This window comes from Mytilus trossulus, chromosome 3 (assembly GCF_036588685.1).
Source record: "Mytilus trossulus isolate FHL-02 chromosome 3, PNRI_Mtr1.1.1.hap1, whole genome shotgun sequence".
Lineage (NCBI taxonomy): Eukaryota > Metazoa > Mollusca > Bivalvia > Mytilida > Mytilidae > Mytilus > Mytilus trossulus.
In genome coordinates, this window is record NC_086375.1 from 59,637,320 (window position 1) to 59,653,401 (window position 16,082).

Genomic DNA, 16,082 nt, shown 5'->3' on the forward strand with positions numbered 1-16,082 from the left:
CAGTGTGGATAGGTCGTCTCAAAGACAAAAACCACGAAACATACTGGATTGGCGGTTATATACTGTTTTGACTTATATCTTATGAATATCTATCAACCTACAAAATAAATAAATATATGTCTTTGTCATGTAATATTATTTCGTATGTATTTGAACGACATTTCATGTTGAATTGATTAAAAAAATACTGCAATCATTCTGCATCCTAACCCACTTTCTCTTTATTTTTTATGATTATGTTAGGCTTTCAACAAATATTTGCCGCATGCAAATAACGAGTAATTTATTTGTGTAAAAGCTTTCATGAATTTTTTTAAAATTAATGAATAATTATAACTGAACCGTCCGTCCGTATCACACTTGCATGTGAACACGATCAACCCGGTATTTTTTAACCAATCTTCACCTTTGTTGATGTACATATTCTATTTCTGGAGGGATAATCATATATTGTTTTTAAAGGTCGAAGGAAAATATCCCATCTTTTTTTTCTTTTTTTTTTTTTATCAACGACGGACTTCTCCGCTGCAAGATATCTTATTAGAGTTGATGTTTTTTCTAGATGAATATTGAAAAAAAATATGATTGATCCATCGCACCAGCTCTTTCTCAAAAATATTTTTACAGTGTAGTGTACAACCAGTGAGACAAATAATATCAACATTATAGAAATTTCTACTAGCTCTAACTCAAAATATTGACAATTCTGTGTTAAGGGGGTGTAAAATTCAGTTTGACAGCTTCAGACGTGATAAAATTTGACCTTTTTGAACTGGACCAAATCACTACTTTACATAAAGATTCAGCACCCAAATTTTTTAAACATGTAATTACATCCCCCTACTTAATATTTCATGCATTTAATATCAGGAAATAAATTGGGGAAAGTATATCAAATAAAACATGCAAGTTATACACTGTTTACACTAGGGACTATATTAGACAACGAAAACCAAAGGACGATAACTGTGTTCTTGGACCAACTGTAGCCGTAGGTGCCGAGAGTTGTTGAAAAGGTCTAAAAGAGGTTTCTCGACATCTTACGAATGGACGAAACTCTATGAACGTATCGTTATGGAGCAGTAATTTTGTTATAATAAAATCCATAATGAATGTCTATACACAGTGTGTATAAAAGACAACAGTTAACAACTTAATATCCTTTTTTGTAACCTTGCATTTTATTGTTGTCAATAAACATTCGTGTTCCAATTTATTTTCTGTTGTTGACTCTTTCGTTTTCTTACGTTGAGTTCCGTTTGTTGACATGTCGTATGTATATACGTTCGATTTCTCTCACTTATCAATTCAAAAAGATTTGTATTTATAATGTCCTTGATTAAAAAATTCAACACATCTAGTTTGCAATTGGTTGATTGATTGTTTGGTGTTTAACGTTCAATGGCAAATATTCCATTCATTTCATTGAGAAATTAGCGTTTGGTAAAGGATTGATTTAGTGATCGAGATAACACAACTTTAATATATTTCATATATCCACACGTCCCTTCTATGGGTCCAATCGGTTTGAGTTACTATGAGTTTCATTATTTCGTATCGGAGAGTATCTTGAATAGATATGTCGTAACATAGCTTTTTTATTTCTAATCAGTCAGGATCCTACTTCGTCAAAATTATCTCCCCATTACGCCAGTTCATTTTCACAATGGCAGAAATGGAAGCCATTGCAGCGATGACGCGCTACCAATTTTACTCATGGAAACCGATAAATTTATCCACATTGCACCAATACGATCCTTATATGTCAGTTATATTTTAAAAGACAAATGTATCAACTAGCTAATGAGCATCAGTTAATGATCTTGTCTGCATTGATTCAACTTAAAACTATTGTCTGATCGGTTGTCAGGTGGAATTTTCGGAAAAATCATAAACATTTAAAAAAATTCTAATTAAATATTTCGTGGAAGGGCAGACTAGATTTGTTTAGTGGTTGAAGACTATTAATTCTATTTATCACACACAAAAAATTAGAATTTTTCGAAGATATGCATTTTCATCATCCAACTTGTAAGACTGTCGTCAAGTACTTTCAGTTAAAAAATAGATATTCTCTGTTTTTATGACTCATTAGATAGGTATTTCACTTGACCCATATATTTCGTCTTTTAGTACTGTTATTCTTTTGTGTTATAAAGTCAACCTGTAGCTTTAATATATAAAAATGATAGAATCTGAAGCGAGACGATGTATGAAATATTCTTACTTTGTACGATATCAAGACAAAATACTCAACTCAAACACGCCCTAACATAAAAAGGTGCACTCGATTCTCTCTTTTCGATACAATTGTTACCTATTTTTTGGAATTTTTTCTTTAGTCACATAATGGAAGGGCAGACACGAAAATTACTGAACTAATAGATTGATATGTTTTCCGTCCGTGGTAATTTTTTCAAAAAATTCGGAGGTTATGCATTTTCGTCATCCAACTTGAAAGATACCCATGTCGTCGACTTGATATATTATTGTTCTGCTTAACTATGTACTAGATAAATTAAAAACTTATGCAAATGGTGTTTTTGAAATAAAACACCTCGTTATTGAGAAGAAAATTGCAGTTTTGTTTGTTTCGATTAACTTTTAAAAAAATTGTCACTATAGTAAACAATACAGTAAACATTTATCGCCTTCTCTAAAAAAGAGTTTCGATTCTTTTGTTCTATTTCAACCTGGTTTCTGACTGTATTTAGTATATGTGAAAAAGGTAAATAAAGATTCATGTATATGGATCGAAAAGTATAGGATTTTTTTTTTATCTTAGCTAGAAGCTGATTAACGGTAAAAATTCTTTCGTGGACACGAGGTTAAATAAATATAGGAGTGAACGCCTTTCGATTTAAATTTGGAAAGAAAACATCCCAATAAGTTCCGGGATAACTTCTTTGCCCTAACCACTAAAGTCAAAATGATCTCTTCTTATTGATATATATGGTTATAAATTGGTAGACTTAACAAGAAAAATAAAGGAAAATATTGAAATACATATTTAAACTTGTATATTGTGGTTTTTTTTTGTTATCATAGCCTTTCTTATTCTATGTGTGTATGTTTCCTCTATAGTATAATTGTGAGTATATAAATATTTTTTTTCTTGTTTATTGTTTCCGTTAAGCTTCTATGGCATACTGTGCATATTTCCTTTATTTTTCATATTTCTCATTTTTCTTTTTAGTTAGGGGTGTAATATATAAAAATATATATTTTAATAACTATGTGACTACCAGTTGTGTTAGGGCTGTAGCACTCGTAGTACTTTCAACAAGAACACATAAAACTCTATTTCTAACGATAGATCGAGTGCACCTTTGAATTTCTTTAACTGATTTCCAATAAATATTACAGTCGGAAACCAGGTTGAAATAGAACAAAAGAATCGAAACTCTTTTTTAGAGAAGGCGATAAATGTTTACTGTATTGTTTACTATAGTGACAATTTTTTTAAAAGTTAATCGAAACAAACAAAACTGCAATTTTCTTCTCAATAACGAGGTGTTTTATTTCAAAAACACCATTTGCATAAGTTTTTAATTTATCTAGTACATAGTTAAGCAGAACAATAATATATCAAGTCGACAACATGGGTATCTTTCAAGTTGGATGACGAAAATGCATAACCTCCGAATTTTTTGAAAAAATTACCACGGACGGAAAACATATCAATCTATTAGTTCAGTAATTTTCGTGTCTGCCCTTCCATTATGTGACTGAAGAAAAAATTCCAAAAAATAGGTAACAATTGTATCGAAAAGAGAGAATCGAGTGCACCTTTTTATGTTAAGGCGTGTTTGAGTTGAGTATTTTGTCTTGATATCGTACAAAGTAAGAATATTTCATACATCGTCTCGCTTCAGATTCTATCATTTTTATATATTAAAGCTACAGGTTGACTTTATAACACAAAAAAAATAACAGTACTAAAAGATGAAATATATGGGTCAAGTGAAATACCTATCTAATGAGTCATAAAAACAGAGAAGGTGTGTTCGAATATCTATTTTTTTTACTTAAAGTACTTGACGACAGTCTTACAAGTTGGATGATGAAAATGCATATCTTCGAAAAATTCTAATTTTTTGTGTGTGATAAATAGAATTAATAGTCTTCAACCACTAAACAAATCTAGTCTGCCCTTCCACGAAATATTTAATTAGAAATTTTTTAATTGTTTATGATTTTTCCGAAAATTCCACCTGACAACCGATCAGACAATAGTTTTAAGTTGAATCAATGCAGACAAGATCATTAACTGATGCTCATTAGCTAGTTGATACATTTGTCTTTTAAAATATAACTGACATATAAGGATCGTATTGGTGCAATATGGATAAATTTATCGGTTTCCATGAGTAAAATTGGTAGCGCGTCATCGCTGCAATGGCTTCCATTTCTACCATTGTGAAAATGAACTGGCGTAATGGGGAGATAATTTTGACGAAGTAGGATCCTGACTGAATAGTGATGTTGTCATCATGTTTATTAACATTTCTTGTACAATTACTGTCATATGATTAAATATTCTTCACTTAAATTTATAGATCAATAAGACTTTCGACTGTGTTGATTGAACAGTAAATTGTATATTATATATTATATAATATCAAATAAATATAATATGTATTTGATTCAAAATGTTTTTAAAAAAATCAAGCATGCATATTTTACATGTAAAAGACATTTCAAAGGGAGGAAGAGCACAGCCGATAATCCAAAATTATAAGATAAATTACTGCTCCCTCTTTTCTCGTTACGGCAAGTTACGTCAAGTTAGGGCGATTTTCGTTCGTTCGTAAGATGTTGAGAAACCTCTAATAAGATGTTAATACAACAGTGGTTGTAAGGCGGCATTATTAGCGAAGTTAGCGAAACCAGTAAAGATATATTCCGTCACTTTAAAATCATGGATGACATTGTTACTGCTATGTGATACAAGGAACGAAGTGAAATAACAATCTATTTTATCAAGTTATTATGAACGTGCGTGTTAGTTTTGTTCTCGTTTTACATTATTTTAACTTGTTCTGTTTCTATTGATTTCTTCCCTCAGGAGTCGATTTCACAAAAATACTTACGACTAACATAAAAAAAGATATGGTATGATTGCCAATGAGACAACTATCCACAAAAGACCAAAATGACACAGACATTAACAACTATAGGTCATCGTACGGCCTTCACCAATGAGCTAAGCCCATACCGCATAGTCAGTTATAAAAGGCGATAAGACAATATAAAACAATTCAAACGAGAAAACTAACGGCCTAATTTATGTAAAAAAAAATGATCGGAAAAACAAATTTGTAACACATAAATAAACGACAACCACTGAATTTACAGGCTCCTGACTTGGGACAGGCACATACATAAAAATGTGGCGGAATTATAAGATTGGTCATAAGTCATGAATATTTCAGTATACTTACGACCAATCTAAGTCGTTAGTGTTTTTGTGAAATAGACTCCTGAAGTTCACTTTAGAAACAAAACAAGTTATTCAACTAAAATGTAAAACGTAAACAAAACTAAAACATAACAAACAAAAAACGAAAACAATTACTTCATGAATTTAAGAAACACTCATGTGTTTCAAGTAAAATATAATCCAAGTACATACTAACATTTTCAATCGGGAAATATTATAAAGTATTCATCAACACGTAGAGCAAACTAAAAGATACATTACATATTTATAAGACTTTTATTAACGTTTGACTTGAACGTCAAATGGCAATACTGCAAGCATGTTCAGGACGATGAACTTTTATAATTATATGTTATTTATAAAAAAAGATATTTATGGAAAACTATGAATTTGGATCGACACACGAACATTGACAGTTAAGCAAATATTTGTATAGGAACCCTTTCAAAATTCGTACACGTTAACTTCTGAATAATGCCTGTTTTTGGACAGAGAATAAAAAGTTAACCACGAAGCCATTCAGTGCACCGGAGTTTGAGCATTCGTGGTGAATTCAAGTAAGCTCACAGGACGCACTAAATTTATAAAGTCACTCTATTTTCAAGCTATAAATATACTCATCATAGATACCAGGATTGAAATTTTAAATTCGAGCTATGAGCTGATGTCACTGCCAGCGGACTATTAATCTGCGAGGGTATCGTTAACACATAAGTCAGATATTTGCTACTGTCTCGATTAATTATATACATTTTCATCATTATTCGCTGAAAAAATTTGCATATTATTCAGAAACATAGTTGTAAAAAAATGAGAATGGATATGGGAAAAGCTTGGTTCACACTGCCGATCAGATCAACTCGATGATCATTCCGATCAGTTTACGATCTTTACTCGACTATCTAGACCCAATCAACTATTCACGATCCCAACCTGATCTCGACCAAACTAGATCGACCAGATCGTATATGGGTCGTAAGTTTTATATGGAATTGGTCTGGTATGTATATTTTCCTCCAAATTTTTATCCCACGCCGCCTGGAGTGGGCATTACGTGTTACTCTTGTCCGTACGTATGTCCCAACAATATTAGTTTCCATTCTCTAATTATATTTTGCCTCAACCACAGTTCAAATGCGAATTTGTGTGACCGTTCTTGTGTAATGATCCTTAATAATGTTATATATGCTAGCTGAACACACTCTCCGTTTATTTGGTTATATTCAGTAGAAGGTCTGAGTAAAATCATACATTTAAAATATCTACATAGAAATAAAGCAGTTGGATTTGTGGGCAAAGTGGTAAGAGCTCTGAGAAACAGGTTAATAGCTGTAACGGAGTTTGAAGGGTGAATAGAAGATGATGTAGACAGGAACGGGCACCGAAAAATCTAGGTGAGGGAGTGGCTGAGACGATGAACACTGCATGTGTGGGCAGTATGAGATACTTGCACTAACTGTAATAGTAGTTAACACCGGGCTGAAGTATGTCCATTTATATATTGCTTTTTTGGGGGAAATGACACCACAAAATGAGATTTGTCACTGGATTAGTACTTCTGATAGACAGCAATATACATAAACTTTACCACCCCTTGTCCTTGCTATCTTACAAATAAAGCGTAATGTTTGTGTCATATATTGTGCATAAATATGTTATTAGTATTTTTCATAGATTTGATATCCAGTAGTTAACGGTTAAAGATATTCATTTTCGTTTCGCTGTATGGCAACAACCTGCATGTATTTGCTAAAAAATATTGCAAAAGAGGACAAAGATGACACACATTTCCGCAAAATTATACCCAAAGTAGAATTTCAATTATCTGTTGTGGTACCTTTTATGAAACTGTATACAACTTGACATATATATATCAAGAGATCAAAAGTGCATTTTTCTCACCAAAGTTTGGTAAACGTTGTGTGCCGTTGGTTATAGTTTGTTATACGATACAGAATCAGAAACAAATGCATCGTTTAATCAGAGTTTGATGACCCTGTTTAAACTGTCAAAAACGCATGCACATAGCAACACATAACCCAACAAAACCTAGAAAGATCGCAGGTGGTCCGGAAGGAAATAAAATCCTGCAATTTTAGGAAATTTCAATAACAATGATAGGTTATTGCACAACTACTTTCATATTTGAAAAATCCGCCGGTGCCAAAGTTGGAGGATTTTCTTCCCTTCCGGAACACATGAGATCTTCCCAGGTTTTGATGGGTTACGTGTTACTAAGTTTTTAGTCTCTATGTTATGTGTTATGTCTTCTCGTCAGTTTTCGTTTTCGTTTTCGCTATGGCTGTGTCTGTTTGTTTTCGACCTTTGAGTTTGATTGGTCCTTTGGTGTCTTTTGCCTTCCTTTAAAAATGTTACCTCTTCTTGCAAAAGGTAAGACACGTTCTGTGCATGGAGGAATTTTTGTACAATAAAACAAAATGTTGACAATATATTTTTGTGGAAACAGAGTTATGACAGTTAATCAGATCTGCACACACTTTTAGAGAATCGTGTATCAGTCGTGTGTTCTGGTGTATGGCCGAATAGAGATCGAAGAGTGGTCGAATGTGGTCGCGAAAGGAGCGGGTATTGGTCAAATTGGTCTGGGATAAAATGAATATAGAATTCGCAGTGCTCTGGAAGCGATCGGGCATTGGTCGAGTTAATCTGGAAATGATCGAACATTAGTCGAGCAAAGGTCGAAATGATCGAGTACTAATCGGTAAACTTTTGTATTCCGACTAAACCCGATCTCTACACGATCCTTCCCCGATCAATTCGAATTCGACCGTTACTCGACTTTCCGATCTCTTCTCTAGTGAATTGCTTCTCGATCCTTACTCGAATGTTTTTGACATTTCAAAATCTCTCGGGTAGAAAGTCAGATCGATGAAGAGCAAGGTAGACTATCCCGAACATGCTTGTCGATTGAGTCAGTCCAGTCTCCCGATCACGTTATTTGTTTTGATCGGGCTTGATTGAGTTGGTCTGATCGGCAGTGGGAACCCAGATTAAGAGACAACAACCCGACCAAAGAGCAAATAACTCAAAGTTCACCATAGATCAATTTGGCCATTTTTTATGTCCCTTTTCGTCATGTAATATCTCCTAAAACAAACACTGGGTTTAACACTTTTGGATTCGAGTTTTCCCGGCTATGTTTGATCCAGAAACGCGGTTCGACTACACCAAATGTTTTAAGAGTTATTTTAATTTGATTATTTAGTATAAATGTGTTAGCATTATATATATGTTTGCTCAACTGTTCATTCACAATTGGAGAAAAATAAATCAACTGGTTTGAACTTACCTAACCATTGAAGCGAAGGGACGACAAGGGACAGTTCACCTATTGTTTATGTCATTTAAATGTGTTTAAAGTATTATAAACAAACACTACTATTGTTAACTTGATCTAGAAGAACTGTAATATGGTAAGAACGAAAATCTTTAAAAACGGTTTGCTTTATTTAAACTCAATTTTTAATTGTTCTGTCAAGAACTTTTTTGAAAAATATCACTATTATCACCTTTGAGCTGCATATTTTCTCCGGAACTATTATAGGACAGAACTGTTTTCTCCTATTTATTTGTATTGTAGTCCTGTAATATTATGTTGTCATTTCAATGTTATATTTAACTTTGCCATTAAAGTGCGAGGTTTGGCATGCCTTAAAACCAGGTTCAACCCACCACTTTTATTCCCCTTTAAAAGTGTCCTGTACCAAGTCAGGAATATGGTCATTGTTATAATATTGTTCGTTTCTCTTTGTGTTTCATTTTAACGTTGAGTCGTTTGTGTTTTCTCTTATTTTTGAGATATTGAGATAAGACGTGGCACGGTACTTGTCTATCCCAAATTCATGTATTTGGTTTTCATGTTACATTTGTTATTCTCGTGGTGTTTTGTCTGATGATTGGTCTGTTTCTGTGTGTGTTGCGTTTCGGTGTTGTGTCGTTGTTCTCCTCTTATATTTAATGCGTTTCGCTCGGTTTTGGTTTGTTACCCCGATTTTGTTTTTTGTCCATGGATTTATGCCTTTATTGGAGAATACTTGCAAGCTGAAAGAGAGACAAATGACATTTCTTAACTATAAAAAATGTATCATACAAAGCGCCATATCACAATTTATTTTTTTGGGTTGAATTTAGATTTTTATTTAATAATTCTGTATTCATTTTTTGATATACCTTTCCATTGTTATCAGTGTTGTCTTAATTTTTTACTCCACAGGCAGAGGGACTTTCCGAAGAAAAAAAGAAAGGTAATGCATGCATTCAATTTTACAACTACAAGTAAAAAAAATACCAGTAACAACTTATTATAATAATAGTTTGTACGCGTAGTCCCCAATGTTTAACAACTTGTTTTGTGTGAAAGCTGCGATTTGTGATTAAAAATGAATATAAAATAACAACATTTTTTTTTCATAACACAGTCGAATTGAAACTTTTGTAAATATACTTGATTATACAATCATACAAGTTCTTCTTATTTTTTGTACTGAAAACTTACTGATTAATACCTTTTTCGGACAATGTTTTGTTTGTTATTGTTGTCTGTTGTCCATGAAATTGCATTAAACAATACTCTTCACATTTTCTTTAGTAATAAACGTTAACCTATCTAATCAAACGTTTTGAAACAAGGATTATGGACGTCTAAAATGAACGTGTTCAACAGAGTTAGCTATCGGAATATGCTCTAATACACGAGTTTTCTATAAGAAAATATATACATGTAACATAATTTTTCAGAGATTAAAGAACTGTTCGATTTATTTGATGCCGATCAATCTGGAACAGTTAGTTTAGACGAATTAGCTAAAATTGTACGTGGACTAGGACATAATCCAACCGAAGCAGACTTAAAAGAAATGTTTGCTGAAGTTGACAAAGATGGTATTTACCTTTTTCATATACATTTGATAACTCTTAATCTCAATATCTGCATATCATATTGAGTATAGTGATGTCGATAAGACCAAAACGGTCAACAGATCCCACTAGTGATACGCGTCGTGTTACTATTGTCAACATGCATTATTGAGTCTTTTCTTGAACCATAGACATCCTCAAATACAAAAAACATCGGTACATGTAAAATATCTTACCCTAAAAGTTGCCGGAATATAAAAGTTTGAAATGCAAACAAGGTTTTCTAAGATGACTTATAAACGAGAAAATTACCATCAGAGCCAAAACATACATTAAAAAATAAATATACAAACACAACACTAAAGACTGACACAAAAGCAACACACACACCTTTAAAACTAAACTAGGAGTAATATATAGTGCACCGGAAGGATATGCAAATCCTACCCCACTAGTGGCACCCGTTATGTTGATCATGGTAGATACAAATTCAATGATGAGCCCCTTAAAATCCTTGCTTTTCTTGAATATGCATATACAAAATATTACCAAATATGCTTTAAAAAAATGGACTAATCTTTTTGCTATTGCTAAAGGGTGTATTTTGACCACAAGTTGTCACTTGGTCATTTGTGTCGTTAGATTGCTCTATCCATTTACGAACTTATACATCTCCTTTTATCCATAGTATTCATAATGTAGTAATAAATAAATATACATAAAAATACAAGTCTGGTTTACATACAAATATTTACAACCATTTTATATGCCCCGATGGTGTCCTGTTTATAATTGTTGGAAGTATGAAACCTATATAACCGTTTCTAATGTAAACATCTTTGACAAGTAAAAGCAATAGAAGGAATATGAAAAAAAGCAATTACAGACGAGTGTGTAGCCAAAAGTAATATATTTGGTTTGCTTCCTTGTTAGCTGAACCGTAAAGCCAATTTTAAGTAAGGTATACTTCCCTCCTTTCGAAGTAGCCTAGTCCAACAGACAGATATATTGGTTATCTGCTGGACTAGTCTACTCTTAAAGGAGGATAGTTTACCTGACCTTACAATGACTTCACGGTTCAGCTAACAAGCAAGCTAACCAAATATATAACCTTTAGCTTCACACTCACTGAAATCGGCTGTAACATGGTATTAAAATAACTGATTGAAAATAACAAAAAAAAACAAATAGTTCTTTTGGATATTAAACAGAATAACACGAATAACTTGGATTCAAATAATGAAATTAATTACATTACTAACTGTAGGTTCTGGACATATTGATATAAATGAGTTTACGACTTATTGTGAACAAAAACCAAACTTCATGGACGTAGACGAGGGAAAGGCAATGAGACATGCATTTATGAGTATAGACAAGGATGGTAAGGGGTATATTGATGCAGAAGAACTCTATCGGTTTTTGAAAGATTTGGGTGACGACCCCATGTCAGATAACGAGATCAAACAGGCTTTGGAAGAGTTTGTGGACGCTGGTGGTAAAATCGATTATAACGGTAAACATGATAAATTATCGATAATATGTTGCAAAGATTTAGTTCATCTAGTATTGAAAAGACTTGCTACCAATTAATGTCTTAAAACACTCTTTCTACCAATAAATTGTATGATGTGTTCTAATACTCTTACTACCAAAAAATATGTTTTAACACTCTTTCTACCAATTAATCATATGATGTGTTCTAATACTCTTACTACCAATTAATGTGTTCTAACAATCTAGCTACCAATTATTTATATGATGTGTTCTAATACTCTAAATACCAATTAATTTGTTCTCTCTCTCTCTCTCTCTCTCTCTCTCCTAAAATTTAAATATATATTCTGTTTTCAGAATTCCTGATAACATGTCTGGCATGACGGGACAATCCTTAAATGACAATTAATTGAGTGCACTGTTAACTGTTTGGCAGATTTTCTGTCGAATAAAGAAAGAGGATATTGATCTGCGTTGACAAGAATTACAATAAAATTAAAATTGTTTCAATTATAGAATCTATGTTATTTTTTCACTATTGAAACTATTTTGCTTTTGGATTATACATACATTACTGGTATTGATACAAATATTCATAATTGTATTTTAATGAGACAGCCACCTTAAAACATATTTACATAAACCAGATTAATAATGCAGTATTGAATGATATGAGCAAATACGCCCTAATACGGATAAATCAACATGTGCTATACTGAAAATGTTTCATTGTCAATATAAATCAAGATTTAATATTGCTCTTCGAACAAATAACAGGGCCAATATAGTAAAAGGCGATTAAAAAGCCGTATTGACCCTGTACTGATTACATTTATAATTTTCTTATAATCATTTAATCAACATTTTATGATCTGATTGTTTCTGTATTGGCACTGGTATAGATTCTCTGTTAGCTGTATTGGCCCTCGACCCTGCGGGCTCGAGGCCAATACAGCAAACCTTGAATCTATACAAATACAAATATAGAAAACCTTGAATCCATACCAGTACCAATACAACAAACCTTGAATCTATACCAGTACCAATACAGCAAACCTTGAATCTATACCAGTACCAATACAACAAACCTTGAATCTATACCAGTGTCAATACAGCAAACCTTGAATCTATACCAGTGTCAATACAGCAAAATTTGAATCTATACCAGTACCAATTCAGCAAACCTTGAATCTATACCAGTGCAAACACAGCAAACCTTGAATTTATACCAGTGCCAATACAGCAAACCTTGAATCTATACCAGTGCAAATACAGAAAACCTTGAATCTATACCAGTACCAATACAGCAAACCTTGAATCTATACCAGTGCAAATACAGCAGACCTTGAATCTATACCAGTACCAATACAACAAACCTTGAATTTATACCAGTGTCAATACAGCAAACCTTGAATTTATACCAGTGCAAATACAGCAAACCTTCAATTTATACCAGTGCAAATACAGAAAACCTTGAATCTATACCAGTACCAATACAGCAAACCTTGAATCTATACCAGTGTCAATACAGCAAACCTTGAATCTATACCAGTACCAATACAGCAAACCTTGAATCTATACCAGTGCAAACACAGCAAACCTTGAATCTATACCAGTTCCAATACAGCAAACCATGAATCTATACCAGTGTCAATACAGCAAACCTTGAATCTATACCAGTACCAATACAGCAAACCTTGAATCTATACCAGTACCAATACAGCAAACCTTGAATCTATACCAGTACCAATACAGCAAACCTTGAATCTATACCAGTACCAATACAGCAAACCTTGAATCTATACCAGTACCAATACAGCAAACCTTGAATCTATACCAGTTCCAATACAGCAAACCATGAATCTATACCAGTGCCAATACAGCAAACCTTGAATCTATACCAGTGTCAATACAGCAAACCTTGAATCTATACCAGTACCAATACAGCAAACCATGAATCTATACCAGTACCAATACAGCAAACCTTGAATCTATACCAGTGTCAATACAGCAAACCTTGAATTTATACCAGTGCAAATACAGCAAACCTTGAATTTATACCAGTGCAAATACAGCAAACCTTGAATTTATACCATTGCCAATACAGCAAACCTTGAATAAATACAGCAAACCTTGAATTTATACCAGTACCAATACAACAAACCTTGAATCTATACCAGTACCAATACAACAAACCTTGAATCTATACCAGTGCAAATACAGCAGACCTTGAATCTATACCAGCACCAATACAGCAAACCTTGAATCTATACACGTACCAATACAGCAAACCTTGAATTTATACCAATGCAAATACAGCAAACCTTGAATCTATACCACTGGCTTTACAGCAAACCTTGAATCTATACCAGTTCCAATACAGCAAACCTTGAATTTATACCAGTACTAATACAGCAAACCTTGAATCTATACCAGTACCAATTCAGCAAACCTTGAATCTATATCAGTGTCAATACAGCAAACCTTGAATTTATACCAGTACCAATACAGCAAACCTTGAATCTATACCAGTACTAATACAGCAAACCTTGAATCTATACCAGAGCCAATTCAGCAAACCTTCAATTTATACCAGTGCCAATACAGCAAACCTTGAATCTTACCAGTACCAATACAGCAAACCTTGAATCTATACCAGTACCAATACAACAAACCTTGAATCTATACCAGTACCAATACAGCAAACCTTGAATCTATACCAGTACCAATACAACAAACCTTGAATCTATACCAGTACCAATACAACAAACCTTGAATCTATACCAGCACCAATACAGCAAACCTTGAATCTATACCAGTACCAATACAGCAAACCTTGAATTTATACCAATGCAAATACAGCAAACCTTGAATCTATACCACTGGCTTTACAGCAAACCTTGAATCTATACCAGTTCCAATACAGCAAACCTTGAATTTATACCAGTACTAATACAGCAAACCTTGAATCTATACCAGTCCCAATTCAGCAAACCTTGAATCTATACCAGTACTAATACAGCAAACCTTGAATCTATACCAGAGCCAATTCAGCAAACCTTGAATTTATACCAGTGCCAATACAGCAAACCTTGAATCTTACCAGTGCCAATACAGCAAACCTTGAATCTTACCAGTACCAATACAGCAAACCTTGAATCTATACCAGTACCAATACAACAAACCTTGAATCTATACCAGTGTCAATACAGCAAACCTTGAATCTATACCAGTACCAATACAGCAAACCTTGAATCTATACCAGTACCAATACAGCAAACCTTGAATCTATACCAGTACTAATACAGCAAACCTTGAATCTATACCAGAGCCAATTCAGCAAACCTTGAATTTATACTAGTACCAATACAGCAAACCTTGAATATATACCAGTACCAATACAGCAAACCTTGAATCTATACCAGTGCCAATACAGCAAACCTTGAATCTATACCAGTACCAATACAACAAACCTTGAATCTATACCAGTTCCAATACAGCAAACCTTGAATCTATACCGGTACTAATACAACAAACCTTGAATCTATACCAGTACCAATACAACAAACCTTGAATCTATACCAGTACCAATACAACAAACCTTGAATCTATACCAGTACCAATACAGCAAACCTTGAATCTATACCAGTACCAATACAGCAAACCTTGAATTTATACCAGTGCCAATAAAGCAAACCTTGAATCTATACCAGTACCAATACAGCAAACCTTGAATCTATACCAGTACCAATACAGCAAACCTTGAATCTATACCAGTACCAATACAGCAAACCTTGAATTTATACCAATGCCAATACAGCAGACCTGGAATCTATACCAGTGCAAATACAGCAAACCTTAAATTTATACCAGTACCAATACAACAAACCTTGAATTTATACCAGTGTCAATACAGCAACCCTTGAATATATACCAGTACCAATACAGCAAACCTTGAATTCATACCAGTACCAATACAACAAACCTTGAATCTATACGAGTACCAATACAGCAAACCTTAAATTTATACCAATGCCAATACAGCAAACCTTGAATCTATACCACTGGCTTTACAGCAAACCTTGAATCTATACCAGTTCCAATACAGCAAACCTTCAATTTATACCAGTACTAATACAGCAAACCTTGAATCTATACCAGTGCAAATACAGCAAACCTTGAATCTATACCAGCACCAATACAGCAAACCTTGAATCTATACCAGTACCAATACAGCAAACCTTAAATTTATACCAATGCCAAT

At 33.4% G+C, this 16,082-nt stretch overlaps 1 protein-coding gene across 1 annotated transcript; it reads left to right on the forward strand.

Annotated features, from left to right (window-relative positions):
• Positions 1-8,764: 8,764 nt before the first annotated feature.
• Positions 8,765-12,318, forward strand: LOC134709593 (uncharacterized). Its single transcript, XM_063569753.1, has 5 exons — positions 8,765-8,877; positions 9,678-9,708; positions 10,202-10,345; positions 11,589-11,837; positions 12,176-12,318. The coding sequence occupies exons 1-5, from the start codon at positions 8,875-8,877 to the stop codon at positions 12,199-12,201; spliced, it is 453 nt and encodes a 150-aa protein (XP_063425823.1). The 5' UTR covers positions 8,765-8,874; the 3' UTR covers positions 12,202-12,318.
• Positions 12,319-16,082: the final 3,764 nt, after the last annotated feature.

Coding starts and splice junctions, on each gene's coding strand:
- LOC134709593 (XM_063569753.1), top strand. Junction 9,709..10,201: donor TTCCGAAGAAAAAAAGAAAG/GTAATGCATGCA, acceptor ATAATTTTTCAG/AGATTAAAGAACTGTTCGAT. Junction 11,838..12,175: donor TGGTAAAATCGATTATAACG/GTAAACATGATA, acceptor TTCTGTTTTCAG/AATTCCTGATAACATGTCTG.